Source organism: Calliopsis andreniformis, unplaced genomic scaffold, assembly GCF_051401765.1.
Source record: "Calliopsis andreniformis isolate RMS-2024a unplaced genomic scaffold, iyCalAndr_principal scaffold0022, whole genome shotgun sequence".
Classification (NCBI taxonomy): domain Eukaryota; kingdom Metazoa; phylum Arthropoda; class Insecta; order Hymenoptera; family Andrenidae; genus Calliopsis; species Calliopsis andreniformis.
In genome coordinates this window covers 607,387-621,933 of record NW_027480432.1, presented here as the reverse complement: position 1 = coordinate 621,933, position 14,547 = coordinate 607,387, and the positions used below count along the sequence as shown (strand labels likewise).

The window sequence follows — 14,547 nt, the reverse complement described above, 5'->3', positions numbered from 1 at the left end:
TCGTTGCATAATGAATTGTAGAGGTTCTACAATATTTATACACTCACAAATTATGTGTAAATTAATAAATAAATGATAGTTCTATTATTGTGTATTTTAAATGGGGACGTTAGTTCATAGGTTTCGCCGCTAGATGGCAAAGTTGTCGCCCGTAACTTTTCGTAAGGGCCGTATCATCGGGGGTCGGTGCCCCAAATTATTTTTCAAATGCTCTTTTGCATTAAATAAACAATTTTTATGGACTTTTATCGTTGCATAATGATGCGTATAGTCTATAATGATTCTCTATCCTGATATTGTTAATGAATTAGTAAATAAACGCATTTTACTGGAGCATTAGTTGCTAGGTTACTGCTAGATTGCACGACCATTTAGTGAATGGTTTGACTAAAATTGTTAAAGTTTCAGAGCTTCGATTACAAAATTATAACACATTATATAAATAAATAAACAATTTTATTATACTATATTGTTACATATTTAATTTTATGTATTTTACTGTTGGTCTAGTGCTTCACACATGCATATAACATTTTGTAATTATGCTGATATTTGTAGAAACCAACTGTTCTTCACAATATGTTCAGAATTGCATATACCTTTAGATAAATTATATAATAAAGTGTATAAATGTCAATGTTATCAAATTATAATTATTAATTAAGTATTCATTAATAATGTATTATCGGAGGATAATTAGAGAAACACTTAAGTATGCACAAACATGTGCAAGGTATAATTATATGGTCATGAATATTTGTCTATCAAATTTAAAAAGAAACACATATAAAATCAATAATGCACTTCAAATTTATCAAATAAAAGCACCATTTTATCGAATGTCGTACGAACAAAGTTCAGCACAAACGAAACTTCTTGTTGCCTCAGTTTTCAGTTTTTTGTTTAACATACACAATACAGAAGAAGAAAAAGACGATGTTGCGGAATTAGAAACAACGATAAAAAGATCAATTTTATTAATTCAGGTTAGAATATTTTAATATTTATTGCAATTAATAATAATGTAGAAATGCAAACATAATTAAGTTAAATGCAGGGTACTTTTACTTTAACATGCATTGTAATTTCAGCTGTATCTGTTTTTTTTTTTTTTTTTTATAGAAAGGAGAATTTCCAAAAGCAGAGCAAATGTTACATATTGCATTACGACAAGCTCAAATTTTACAGCATTATGATGGCATAACTTATGTTTATGATGTAATGGCCAATCTTGCGTACGGTCTAAGTGACTTCAAAAAAGCTGAAAAGTTGTTTATATCAGTTTTACAAAGATTAATATCTAAAGGAGTTGCAGAAGATGATTTAGCAGTAATCCATATTAGTCTTAAAATTGCTAATATGTATGCTAAAATGGGAGATACAGAGTAAGCAATAGATTAAAAAATTGAATTATTATTTAATTAATGATTATTCAATCCTATGTTTTGTTAACATAGGAAAGCAGAAAGTGGCTTTAAATTTTGCATACAAAATTTGCAAAAACATTTAATTAAAGACAGTGAGAATGTAGATGTCTTGCAAATATTAGGATTAAGTTTAGAATGGTATGCATCTATGCTGTTTTCTCAGTTACAATATGCAGATGCTCTCAATTATTTAACTCAAGCCTATGATATATCTTTAAAAATAAATGGTGAAGAACATGAGCAAACTGTTATTCTGTTGAATGATCTAGGAACCACTAACTGTATGATAAAAAAATATGATCAAGCCATTGAATATTTGTCTAAAGCTATAGACATAGGTAATATCAATGAATAAGTGATAGATTTGTATTGTATAAATTGTTTCAAATATGAATTGTCACATTTATAGGGAAAAAATTGCCAGATCTAATTGACATAGGTGCTGTTTATGTTAATTTGGGGAATGTACTAATAGCAAAAGGTTTGTATAGAGAAGCAAAAAAGAATTGTGTGCAAGGGATGCATCTTGCAACAGTTAACAATCATGATGAATCTAAAATAGAAGCTGAAAAATGTCTTGAAAGGATAAAAAACTTGACAATGTAATATTGCTGTAAATATAAAGTATGTGTATCATATTTGTTTAAAACTGCATGTTGTAATTTAAAATGTATATTATCAAAAAATTGTAAATATATTATAGATAATTACAGTATATTCAATATGTGGATATAAAAAATAATAAAAATCGTTATTTCTTCTTCGTTCAGTCGAGTTTTTGGACACAGATATGGTCCCGAATTATGAATGCTAAAGAGGAATTAGTCTACATTCCTATTAATAAATATTTGTGTATTTACATCTATTACTAAATATTAACATTTAAGGAAAATAATACACAAAAAGTAAGTAATAGTGTATGTGTTATCTCTCATGAGACTAGGTAATTATATTTTGCACTGCATTTTTTTACATCAGAGTAATGCTTCTTTCAAGCATTATGTATATTTTTAATGTGAGTTGTAGTTATAATTTTTATAGTAGTTTTTTTAAAATATAATCAATGTTGATATTTATGTTACTCATTTTTGTACATTAACATTTTTAATAAGTGTGTGAGATAACACTGATTTCACTGGTGTTTACATTATGGGATACATAAAAATTATCCCTAAAATGATCCATTAATAAAATGGATTCATATTCTTGTGAAAATAGAAATTCTAACTTCAAAATTTTTTTACAGCAATTAAAGAAAACCTTATTAAGTGATCACAACATATTGGAAAAGAAAATTATTGTATAATTCTATTCATATTTTGCTATAAGTACCATCATATATACACCTGAAAGAAGTGCAATAATTTCTTTCACAGATTGCCCAAATTTAGTATCTATTAAAAGCTCTGGTATTACAGAGACTGTTGCTATATAAATAAATCCTCCAGCAGTAAAAGGGAGTATCCACATTGTTGCAAAATCACCTGTAAGTGTAACCAATATTTCAGTTTAATCATTCAATGATTTTATTCAATTCCTGTATGGTTGCAATATTAGTAACTTAATCTTACCCATGCCTTCTGCAAGTAATGATACCCAAGTCCCTAACAGAGCACCTACTGCAGTAGTAAGTTGAAGCATCATAGCCTGTAATAAAAATTATATCATAGAAATTTTTTAACATTAAAAAGTTTACTATGATTATTTGTATTTGTTACCTTTCTCTTACTATAACCACTTTGTATTAAAATAGCAAAGTCTCCTACTTCATGAGGTACTTCGTGTAATAGAATTGTAAAAGTGGTAATATAGCCAACATTATTGCTAACTAAATAGCTAGCTCCAATAGCAAGACCATCTGTAAAATTATGTAAAAAGTCTGCAACTAAATTTAAAAAGCCAGTAATTTTAATATCATTTTGATCTTTAGATTTTTTGGATGATGCATCAGATTTATCATTGGCTTTTCTTAATTTTTTATTATTTGTATTCTCTTTTGATGTATTTCCCTTGATACTATGTACATGCGAATGACTATGATCAGTTTTTATAATCCTTACTGCTTTCTCAACAATTAAAAACACTATTATACCCAAGAGTACACATAAACCAATAGACATATCATGTACATGAGTAGGTTCTTCACCATTGTGAGAATGTGAATGTTCATGAGAATGTGTTTCTTTGGAAGCTCCATGGGAATGAGGAACTAAAGCATGAGGAATCAAATGGAGGAAAGCATCTCCTAATAAACCGCCAGATGCAAAACTTAATAATATCTTCAATAGTGGCTCATGTTCCTTTGTATTGTCCAAAGGTATAAAAAATAAAATAAGAAATGGGCCAGCTGATATAATTAATGTTGATGCAATAGCTTTGAAAAACGCTTCATTACGCATTGTTTCGTCAGATAAAACTGGTTTTTGTTGATGAGTATTTTGCTCTTCTTTGTGCTCATGTTCATGATCATGTATGGAATGTTGATTTTCTTGATATGCTTTGTTAGCCTCTTTGGAATATTTGAAACCTGGAGACTCGTAATGTTCGTGGGATTCACAAAGAACTGGCAAATTAAAAAATATTAGCAATAAAAACGTAGCAAATACGATCTTTGAAATCCACTTGTTCGTATCTCTCCGTTGGTTATCCTCTGTCGTTGTGATCATTTCTACAATTTTGTGTGAACTGATAAATTAGAACTAAATCACGTAATTTTGTCGATGTAATCTTAACATCCGTGAAGAGAAATATAAGAACTAGAATATTATACGAAATAAAACATGTAGCCACGTCAAATGGCCATGTGTTATCAAACTAAGGTTCAGTTCATCTCTTTTAAAGAGGACTGGCATACACATTATTGTTGGCAACAATGACTGAGTACTGTTGGCTGTCCTGAAAGTTTATAAATTTGAAAATTTTAAATTTGTTGCAACGGTAATTCAGAATATAAACTTTAAATAAAAATCTGAGAAAATAAAAGCTTTTAGAGAAAATTTATTACTTATACATTACCATATGATAAAAGTATACATACTAAAAAATATAATGTCGTACAGTTTTGATAAAATTTTGCTTTATCCATAGAAAGAAAAAAATTCGAATCAGGAGTAAGAAAATTCGTTAAGAATTGTACGTAGAACTAAGATTGCGATTGGCTGAAAAATAGGAAGTAATGTGAGTGCATCTGTCAAAGTCAAAAAACGGCCTTCCATAAGGTTAGTAAAGAGAAAAGGAAATTTTAAATGCGCCAATGTGTATACCTAACAAATCTTTGTCTCTTTCATTAACATGTCACATAATAACATAAAACGTATGGGACATGGATTTTGCGATGCTATCTTTTCAAGTTCCCCCATTAATTTCGACGAGGAAAATACAAACGCTCTTAACAAGGAGTGAGTTAATATTATCCTACTCTTCCTATTAATATTTATTTGTGTCTTTTGATAATATGCAAATAATATTCGTATTATAATTCATCAATTGCTATTACTTCAGGGAAATGGCATGTGTTGACATGCTTGAGACACCTCACAAAGCTATTCAGAATCAAAAGGAAGAGAAAGATGTAAAACGTGAAAAACGCAAAATATTTTCTGATATCGAAATGGATGAAAATTCGAAATTGCTGAATACACCAGTAAATTTTAGTTGTTCAAAATCTATGCATGTTTTTCACAGAAAGCAAGTTTTGTTCCCAGAGAATATGCTTAGTGAAAAGCATAAAACTTCTACAAAAGTAGCATCTACAACCTCATTAAATAATAAGACACCAATTATAAATTTCTATACTCCCAAACAGAACAAATTACGCACTGCATTAAGCAATACAAAGATAAATATTGTGCCTTTAAGTAAAACACCCATAAAACCTTACTTTAGCGACAATGCTTTGTCTCAAGCTACACCAGATTGTTTTAATGTAGTGCAAGTAGAAACACCATGTACTAAATCAAACGAAATTGGTATGGAAGATCAAACAGCGTATGAAGGAGAAAGTAGTAATTTAACTGTAGGAATTCGTGTTAGACCTTTGAATATAAAGTAAGTTTCTATATTGAACAATCTCTAAAATTGTATTTTATTGTAATATATTTATTATTTTTTCAGAGAACTAAATGATTCAAAAATTACAACAATTGTGGAAGTAAATGGTCAGAATATCATTGTCAACTGTGAATCTGTTCAGCATACTTTCACATATGATCACTGTTTTATATCATATTCAGATTCAACTAAATCTGACCATGCTAATCAAGAAACAATATTTAAAAATATGGTTTTACCATTGGTACAAAATGCTTTTGAAGGATATAATGTGTGCTTGTTTGCATATGGACAGACAGGATCTGGTAAAAGTTATAGCATGATGGGTCAAGAATCTGCACAAGCAAATTCAATGTCATTTGATGAAGCATCTGGTATTATCCCAAGATTTTGTCAAGAAATATTTACAAGAATCTTTATTGATACAAATATTAAAGCCACTGTAGAAATTAGTTATTTTGAAATCTATAATGAGAAGATACATGATCTTTTAACAACTATTAATAATGGAGTGAAGAGAGCTCCTCTTAAAGTGAGAGAACATCCTGTTTTTGGTCCATATATTGTTGATTTGAGTCAGCATTGTGTGCAAAACTTTAAAGATTTACAGGTATGCTTACAATCATGAGTAACATGAAAGTTTAATTACTCAAATAATTATATTCATTCCAGACTTGGCTTAAAGTTGGTAATTCGCAAAGAGCTACAGCAGCAACTGGGATGAATGAAAAAAGTTCTAGATCTCATAGCATATTTAGCATTATACTGACACAAACACAACTCAATGGTCAATTAGATAGTGAATCTGTAGATACTAGTCGTCGTAGTAAAATTAACTTAGTAGATTTAGCAGGAAGTGAGAGACTAAGTCAAACTTGTGCCAGTGGTGATAGATTAAAGGTTTGTTTTATTGTACATGAATGTTTAATTATATCATTCATTAATTTTGTTTAATAGAACACTATGTTAAATTATGTTTGACAGGAAGGTGTATCTATTAATAAATCATTACTTACACTGGGAAAAGTAATCGCGTCCCTTGCAGAAAACACGAATAATCGCAAGCGTGGTTTCGTTCCATATCGAGAATCGGTTCTTACTTGGCTCTTAAAGGTAAGGAAAAACACTTATTCAAATAGTCTTTTTTATTATTATTACATTAACAAATATTATTGTTTTATAATATGTCAATAATGGTATGAAAATTCCTATTGATTACATAATCCTTACTGATACAACTTAAGTACTATTATCTTAGGAGAAATTTCTTCCAATACAATTTTACATTTGAATTCAGTCTTACAGATTAGATCTGCTGCTGTTAAAGATATCTTGATAATATAATGTAAATAATACGTTGCATTTATAAAATAATGACTTAATATTTGTATTTATAAATGCAATTAATTTTTGCATATCATAAAATTCATTGGAAGAAACAAATAACATAAAATAGATTACGACTACATATTGTCATTATTGTAATTATAAATTTTAGACCGTATCTTACACATGAACCTATTTGGTATAAAAAATAGCGTTTAGAATTCCTTGACATACTAGATATGTCTTACTGTCATTTCTATCATTACTCTTTATGTGCATATCGTTCATTATTTATATTACAAACTCATAAATATTATTAACATTATGCTGCGTGAAATCATAGGGCATAATATTATTGGTTATATCATTTCTCTTTGATTTCTTCCGATTTACCGGAGGTGTTTAAGCTTTCATTTTTGACTATAAGTAGCTGTCCCTGACTAGAACACGCATTCTCGCTTTTAATATTCGTAGTATCCTCTTCTTCCTCGTGAATCTCTTCGCAAGTACTTCTTCGTGATTTGCCTCTTATATAAACTGCTAAACTTCTACGTTTGCTTTCCCGGCATAAATGACAATTCTCTCTCGAAAGCTCTTTTCGTTCGTGATGCTGTTGCGGTAATCGGTGGCAGTAATTTTGCGTTGACCTTCCTGGAAAATAATGATAGTTCTCTATAGTTCTTCATAGACACTAGGTACAAGCTTTTCGAACACCAGCGTGCGTGACTGCGAGCACATAATCAATTTGGCGATTCATCTCGTGATTCTACTGTATCTTCAACGCTCGTTTTGTTTGAAACGGAGCAACGTGATGCATTGCACGTACCTCCTGTGCCCGTTTTACCGCATGCCTCACGTGAAATTCTTTCCACTTAAGACGCTTAGTTATGTATTATTAAGCAGGAAAAGTCATCAAACCAGATAAACTGTATCCCCTGATAAAAAGCTGAATGTTTTATATTCAGATCGTTATCGAACAATGGAATAAGTTTACAAGATAAAGATAATCGGGGTTTATCCCTCAACTATTTGGTTCCATCGATGGATAAATTAAATTTTTATCCGAAATGGATAGTCGCGTTAAGATTCTATAGCTACGAAAAAATCAAACTACGAACAACAGATTTAGGCTAGTGTGTATATTATCGAATAGATATTTGAGAAAAATGTTATTTCTTTTTTTATTACATCTGTATGATTTGTAATCTTTACTTTCGTAAAGAGGTAATTGCTGTTCATACGACGTATCCTTCATAGTGTGCACGATATTTTTAACTTTGTTTATCTTCAGTCAATGTGCCACGCTGGTAGCAAATAGTATTTTTAGATCGTATGCATTTTGTCTACGTACACAAATATTGATGGTGCTAAAATGTAAATAAAGGTATTGATGAATCTAATCATTTGCATATTATGTTACAAAACAGAACTGACCTGACCGCAGTCGCGGTCTTGTTGAGCGTAAATATGTTTTCAGTGTCTAGGAATAGATCTTGTTTTCACGTTACGTTTTGTGTAATCAATGTTGTCTAACACACGCTACGTATAATGTTGCTTTACATTGATTGAGTTAAGATTTTCAGAGAACCATCCTTCTAATCGTATCGTACCTACTAGATATTTTTATCTACGAGCTCCACATATTCTCAAATATTTTTGAGTTGCAATAATGATTATTTCAGTGGCTAATGTATGATAAATCATGCAAAGAACTGCCTTTAAACCTTCGACAGTTCCCCACCAACAATGATAACACGGAAAGGTGGGGCAATTGCGTTGCGTAGAAAATACCTGACTTGTTCTTTACATCTCATTAGCATTTCATTGAAAATATGAATATGTAGCGGCTATCATAAGCACATTTAACTTCGAAGGAAAAGTTCACTAGTTTTTTTTCCATTAATTTAAAGATAAAAACAAAATAATTCATGCTTTATTTTTTCTCCACTGGAATCCAACAGGGAAAGGTATGCCACCTATTCAACTTTCTCTCGAAGATTTTGTAAGATTTTGTTCGGAGACACAATCGTGCTTTTTCTCTTACACATACCTCTTTTTACGAAAGCGATAAAGGCGCGTAAATATTTATCATTGATACACAATGCACAACAATATCTCAGGAGATAGAGTATATAATGTGAGAGTAGAGACTGGAATAAGTTAACGAGATAACCAGCAAACGATATTAATTTATGCGAGACATTAAAAGACGGCGAAGAATGGAAACCGATAAGCCTTTACACTCGGACCAGGGCTTATTTGTATATCAATATGCATACCAAGTATGTTAACCGGGAAGAATAATACAGATCATCATTAAATCACAATGATCGCATACTGCGACACCAAAACAGCTAGTATCATAATTCTATTCGCTTACAATTAGCGATACGATCATAATTCCTTAATCCTTCAGACTATTTAGCATTTTATTATATCCTTGTTTCTAAAGGTATGTTATTGTTGGTATTGTTACCGTGTACGGACAGAAAAAAACGTACCATTGTTGAAATAATCATTGTTCCAGGGTTGTTCATAATCCCTGTATTGATGGTTCCTGAACATGCCATAGGTCAGGACCTCAGAAGCGTAGACCAAATCCATCTTCGTCTACTTCAGTTTACTGTCCTTGCTTGATGTTAAAACTTATTTACATCTCCAAGCACGTGGACTGTTTGCCTTTCTCTCCGTCTGTCTTTTAACTACCTTGATACGTGTTTACGGTCAGATCGTCACGTTCTCAACTTTTTTTTTATTACTTTTGTTTACTGGACCAATCAGTATATCACGTTTTTCTGATATTAAGCGAAGACTTTATTTTGAAATGATAGAGTTCGCAGCAGTTTTCGATCCTGTTTCGGTCACCAATCAAGAGTAGCTCATTAGCTAATTTAATCAGTTTCAAAAAGTCTTTACGAATGTATGTTCTGTGGTACGAAAAAGAAACTAAGAGACAAGAGCGATTGCCAAAAATTCAGACGACGATCTCCCTCGAATTGCGACGGTGTTTTGCTTTAAACTAAACGAGCATGGGCGCTGGTGCACGTAATGTTTATCCGTCGGTTTTTCCCTCTCCATCGTCTCTGGTCTCTCCTTTCCTCTCTTACCACGCTCCTTTCAACTACGCTTTGCCCCTCCATTTCCTCCAATCACCTTCGCAAATTTCTTACAAATGTTAGGTTTTCTGAATGCGTTTTTTATATTTCTTTTTTCCCTCTGTCTTCGCGGTGTCCTTTCAATAATTTCTTTTAACTTTTCGTCTATAGACTCGAATTGTTATCTTCGGAGCACGTTGTACCGCGCACTGATGATTTGTCTTGTTGTTAGGATAGGTTTATCAAAGTATTCAGCAAAGTTGTCAGCATGAAACATGCATTGTAAATTCATATGTGCAACAAGAATTTCTTACGTACTATCATGTACATGGTTTATGTCTTAACAATTTCTTCTAAGGATTGTGTGTTTCCGGATAATCGTTATCCTTTATGATACTAATAGTTTTGTATTAAGTGTAAGCTCAGCGATAATCCACTATTTATCATTGAATAATATGTATCGACAAAGCGAAACTCCTTATAAACCATTCTGCAGAACCTTATTTTTTTTACTGTGTTTTAAAAGAACATAAGAACTGAAACATTCATACATAAGTAATATTTTCTTATTGAAAAATGATTGAACGTGAAGAAATCGTGAAAATAAATTTTTCCACTTAGAACAGAACCATTGAAAGATTCGTAGTTTATGTAAAAACCATTTTAATTTTTAACGTTTATGAAGCAATCCGTATAAGGAATAGCTGATAAAATTATTCTTGGATTAATCCTAGATACTTTTGTGAAAAGCGATTCTAGTACCTTGATTGATAACGTATCTGATACTGAAAGATTGTCATTGAAAGATATTTTAACAAGTACTAAACTTTGAATTCAACGATAAGAGAATATGCACTTTATGATGTATTATATTCAGTTCAACTCGGAAGTTTACATTGAATACAAATTTCCGAGTCGATAAAATCATATGGGTTGAGCCTCGGTGTTTTAAGATCTTCTTGCATAAAAATACGCAGGAAAACGATGTCTATATGATGACAGGTGTGAACGTAAAAATGGAGGGAGTCTTATCGCATATTAACTCAGGTTCTCACGCCTTTGTGTACGTCCAATGAATTTTGCGTTCTATTTGAAGAATCTTATCACTTTTATTAATTATATCAAGATAAAGATGAAAAAAATGTCAAAGTGATTGACAACGAAGTAAATGCTACTCGAGATAGAATTAGATATTTTTTTGACATTTTATTATATTATTACCGCCGCTATCTTGATAATAATTAATTAGTCTTAAAAGAACATGAGGTAACATACAAAATACGTATAGTAAAATACTTTTGGTTGGTTTAACAAAAGGAAAATATATGGCTCTTTTATTTTTTTCTCATTTATAAAAAAATTCAGCTGCTTAGTAATCAGCTTTTTTGTTTATTAGGAAAGTCTCGGCGGAAATTCGAGGACAGCAATGTTAGGAACCGTTTCACCTGCTAGCATTCACGTTGAAGAGACACTTGCGACCCTTCGATATGCTTGTCAAGCTCGAGCAATTATCAATCGCATTAGAGTTAACGAAGACCCACACGAGAAATTAATTCGGTAATTTGCAATTAATATATTATAAGAATAATTATTCATGTAAGGTCCATTACCTAAGTTACTCAGTTACTTCGATTACTATTCCCAATGTTCATTAATATACGTATATAATTATAATTTTTTTTAATAGGGAGCTGAAAGCTGAAGTTCTGCGCTTACGCGGTGTTCGCGAAGGATATGAAAAACAATTAGGTTTCTTTCCGCGGCGTCTTCTCGATTGCATCGAACCGGTCGCCCCAAATAATGAAGAAATTAAGCAGAAACAACAGGAAATTGATAAATTAAAAGATCAGCTGAAAAAAACCGAAGAACAATTGGCATCTACTCAAGTGTAAGTTGATTGTGAGTTATTTGTGCTCGATAGGAACAAAATACATTGTTTAAAACAATTAAATGTTTACCGAAATGAGGGATAAAATTGTTTGATCACACGATTAAATTATTTTGAGCTTATTTCTCAAAGCTTAAATATTTCTACTGAATGGAAGTTAAGGTGAAGCGATGTTCTAAATCGAAGCTCATTCGAAACTTAAGGTTCAGTTAAATATAATTACAGGACTTGGTTGAAAAAGTTACGGGAAACCGAGGAGAGGAAAAATTCCGAATTAAAGTACTTGCGTCGCTGTGGGATCGCCATTGAAATCGATTTTCAGGAAAAGGACAGACAGCCTTGTTTAATTAATCTTGCAGCTGATCCTATGCTGTCTGGTACGCTTTTGTATCTGATTCCTCCGGGATTAGTTCGCATTGGCAAAAACTCTGGGCTCCAAAGTCCCTCCAAAAAGTTGGATATCATATTGGATGGTCCGCTAGTTAGGCCTTTACACTGGTTAGTTCATGGGTCGTTTGGTGTTCGATGGTTTGAAAGGATGAATTGTGATTGGACTTGTTTGCGTCTTTCTTGTCTTCATCTTCCCTATGCCCTAGTATATTCTGCACGTTCTTTTGCGATCCTCTATGAATTGCACCCTACTGATGCATGTGTTTTAATTTTCTTTATGGTATAACATGTTCCAATTGATGCCAACTGAATTACGCTGTTAACAAATTTGCATGACTATTTTTCAGTATTATATAACTCGATAGGATTCAAAATTTCGCACTTCGATTGTATTTAAATGCATCGCCACTCATATCCTGGTGACTGTGTGAAAAACTATAGAAAGTCTGTCAAATAACTTTTACGTGATTAACACTGTCTTTTTATATATTATCCTGTAACATTATTTTGTCTTCTTATATTATTGTTTCTTAATTGTTATTGTTTTTAACAGTACTATTGAAAACAGCAATGATAAACTCATTCTGTCGTCGGAAACGGGTGGGGATACGTATGTCAACGGACAGGTATATATTTTACATTCATCTAATAACTACCTATTATCATATCTCGTGTTTTACACAAAATATATCAACTGTTATAGGTAGTAACTGGTAAAGTCATTCTTAAGCATGGCGATCGACTTGTAATTGGTGGGAATCATTACTTTAAAGTTTCCAATCCACACACAGAGCATAGCAATGCACAAGTTTTTGCACAAGCAATAGACTATGAATTTGCTCACCAAGAAATTCTTAAAGTACAAGAGGAGAAGTATGAATTTTCAGTATCTATTTGTGAGAAAGTATATGTTATAAAATATTTAATGCTTTTTGTTACTTTACATAGATTAAGGAATGAATTAGAAGAAAGTAAACAGAAGGCAATAAAAGAATTGGAGAACGCAAAACGAGAAGTAGAGGTGCAATTGGGATCTCAAAAACTATCTTACGAACGTAAAATTGAGGTTCTTGGATCTACGGTTGAAGAGCAAAAGCTTGCATTGACACAAATTAATAAAAGAAAGAAAGAACTGGAATTAGAAAAGGAATTACTTGTAAACGAAGTCGAAATCAACAATAGATTAAGGCAGATACAATTAGAACAAGAGGGAGTCACTGTTGTGCCATACAAATCTAATTTTTTACAAGAATTAGAAAGTATTTTAAACGAAAAAACCGCAGATGCTGAATTTGCTCTAAAAATGACAGCCAGCAAAGAAGCAATAAATGAGGGTGGTATCAGCCTTCATGAAATGCAAATATTAGTGAGAGAAGCGACTGAACGATGCAGAGAAGTTGGTCTTAATTACGTATGTATCTATTACATGCATTATGTTTTAAAATCTATGCTCTTTACATCATTATATAATTGACTGTGTAATTTTAGGAATTCGATCAGCAACAAATAATTGTAAATAAAAGTCTGAAACCGGTAATTCGTATACGTAATAAGGATTCTATGAAAGAAACATTATGGCAGCCAATGAAATTTTTAGATTGGGTTCATCGTTTACGAGATTACGACATAGAAGATTCAATAAGAGAACTATGTACAACGTCGGATGAAAGATGGGAGCCCTATGAAAATACGGAAACTTTTGAAGATTCTCTAAACAGTAGTAGAATTTCAATAAACATAACACCAGTAAAAAAGCATTTAAACGAAAGCTTACAGCAATTATCTCTAGATGCATCCGTACTTGGAAGTACATCTAATAATCAAACAATCGATTATTCCAAGGAACAAGACACTATTAACTCGTTCCTTTCACAAATGGAATTCACTGTAAAAAATTTACGTAAAGCATACAATAAAAAAGATACAACTGGAATAGTTACAGAATCTCTTAATAGCATGCAAAGTATTATTAATAAATTACGCGAAACTTTAGAAATGAGAGATTCACATGAAAACGTACATGAAGCTACAAATTCTATCCAAAATTGCAGTAGTACTATAAATGAAATCTCTGATAACAAAAATTTGACTGTACCCGAAGATTGTAATACAAAAACTGCTACCTCTTCAGCAAAATCTGCTCTACATAATAATATCAGAAGTTTTGAGAAAAACATGCAAAAAAGTGTGAGATTTACTGATAAACTGAGAGAAATGACCTAACAAAAATATATAGTTGAAACTTTATAGAAAAACATGTTAAAAAAGTTAATAAATTTAAAGAAAGTTATTTTGTGTAAGTAAAGAATGTAAATTTTAATGTAATCTAAAAATTGCAACATTCATTTGTGCTGATTATACATTTATACAT

The 14,547-nt window shown here is 31.5% G+C and overlaps 4 protein-coding genes across 4 annotated transcripts; 2 read left to right on the top strand and 2 right to left on the bottom strand.

Moving 5' to 3' along the window:
* The first annotated feature begins 468 nt into the window (after positions 1-468).
* Ttc19 (tetratricopeptide repeat domain 19) lies at positions 469-2,192 on the top strand. Its single transcript, XM_076390964.1, has 4 exons — positions 469-986; positions 1,123-1,385; positions 1,458-1,765; positions 1,837-2,192. Exons 1-4 carry the CDS (start codon positions 678-680, stop codon positions 2,031-2,033), a joined length of 1,077 nt encoding a protein of 358 aa, XP_076247079.1. The 5' UTR covers positions 469-677; the 3' UTR covers positions 2,034-2,192.
* Positions 2,193-2,334: 142 nt separating this feature from the next.
* Positions 2,335-4,245, bottom strand: Catsup (zinc transporter catecholamines up). Its single transcript, XM_076390963.1, has 3 exons — positions 3,146-4,245; positions 2,999-3,074; positions 2,335-2,911 (listed from the first exon to the last, which is right to left on the bottom strand). The coding sequence occupies exons 1-3, from the start codon at positions 4,091-4,093 to the stop codon at positions 2,736-2,738; spliced, it is 1,200 nt and encodes a 399-aa protein (XP_076247078.1). The 5' UTR covers positions 4,094-4,245; the 3' UTR covers positions 2,335-2,735.
* A 473-nt stretch (positions 4,246-4,718) lies between these two features.
* On the top strand, positions 4,719-14,460 carry Neb (kinesin family member nebbish). The gene is made up of 12 exons (XM_076391346.1): positions 4,719-4,825; positions 4,929-5,474; positions 5,541-6,087; positions 6,150-6,377; positions 6,462-6,590; positions 11,295-11,455; positions 11,586-11,786; positions 12,012-12,284; positions 12,730-12,802; positions 12,880-13,049; positions 13,125-13,587; positions 13,665-14,460. Exons 1-12 carry the CDS (start codon positions 4,719-4,721, stop codon positions 14,397-14,399), a joined length of 3,633 nt encoding a protein of 1,210 aa, XP_076247461.1. The 3' UTR covers positions 14,400-14,460.
* LOC143186732 (uncharacterized) lies at positions 6,799-9,780 on the bottom strand. The gene is made up of 2 exons (XM_076390461.1): positions 9,305-9,780; positions 6,799-7,454 (listed from the first exon to the last, which is right to left on the bottom strand). The coding sequence occupies exons 1-2, from the start codon at positions 9,405-9,407 to the stop codon at positions 7,168-7,170; spliced, it is 390 nt and encodes a 129-aa protein (XP_076246576.1). The 5' UTR covers positions 9,408-9,780; the 3' UTR covers positions 6,799-7,167.
* Positions 14,461-14,547: the final 87 nt, after the last annotated feature.

What these genes read in the sequence shown, in the direction of transcription:
- Catsup (XM_076390963.1), bottom strand. Translation starts at nt 4,093, where the DNA reads ATGATCACAACGACAGAGGATAACCAACGGAGAGATACGAACAAGTGG. An exon ending in GTGGTTATAGTAAGAGAAAG is followed by an intron (nt 3,075 to 3,145) that starts GTAACAAATACA and finishes TTTTTATTACAG; the next exon opens with GCTATGATGCTTCAACTTAC. An exon ending in ATTACTTGCAGAAGGCATGG is followed by an intron (nt 2,912 to 2,998) that starts GTAAGATTAAGT and finishes TTACACTTACAG; the next exon opens with GTGATTTTGCAACAATGTGG.
- Ttc19 (XM_076390964.1), top strand. Translation starts at nt 678, where the DNA reads ATGTATTATCGGAGGATAATTAGAGAAACACTTAAGTATGCACAAACA. An exon ending in GCTAAAATGGGAGATACAGA is followed by an intron (nt 1,386 to 1,457) that starts GTAAGCAATAGA and finishes TTGTTAACATAG; the next exon opens with GAAAGCAGAAAGTGGCTTTA. An exon ending in GTCTAAAGCTATAGACATAG is followed by an intron (nt 1,766 to 1,836) that starts GTAATATCAATG and finishes TCACATTTATAG; the next exon opens with GGAAAAAATTGCCAGATCTA.
- LOC143186732 (XM_076390461.1), bottom strand. Translation starts at nt 9,407, where the DNA reads ATGGATTTGGTCTACGCTTCTGAGGTCCTGACCTATGGCATGTTCAGG. An exon ending in CAATGATTATTTCAACAATG is followed by an intron (nt 7,455 to 9,304) that starts GTACGTTTTTTT and finishes ATTATTTTCCAG; the next exon opens with GAAGGTCAACGCAAAATTAC.
- Neb (XM_076391346.1), top strand. Translation starts at nt 4,719, where the DNA reads ATGTCACATAATAACATAAAACGTATGGGACATGGATTTTGCGATGCT. An exon ending in GTTAGACCTTTGAATATAAA is followed by an intron (nt 5,475 to 5,540) that starts GTAAGTTTCTAT and finishes TTATTTTTTCAG; the next exon opens with AGAACTAAATGATTCAAAAA. An exon ending in CCAGTGGTGATAGATTAAAG is followed by an intron (nt 6,378 to 6,461) that starts GTTTGTTTTATT and finishes TATGTTTGACAG; the next exon opens with GAAGGTGTATCTATTAATAA.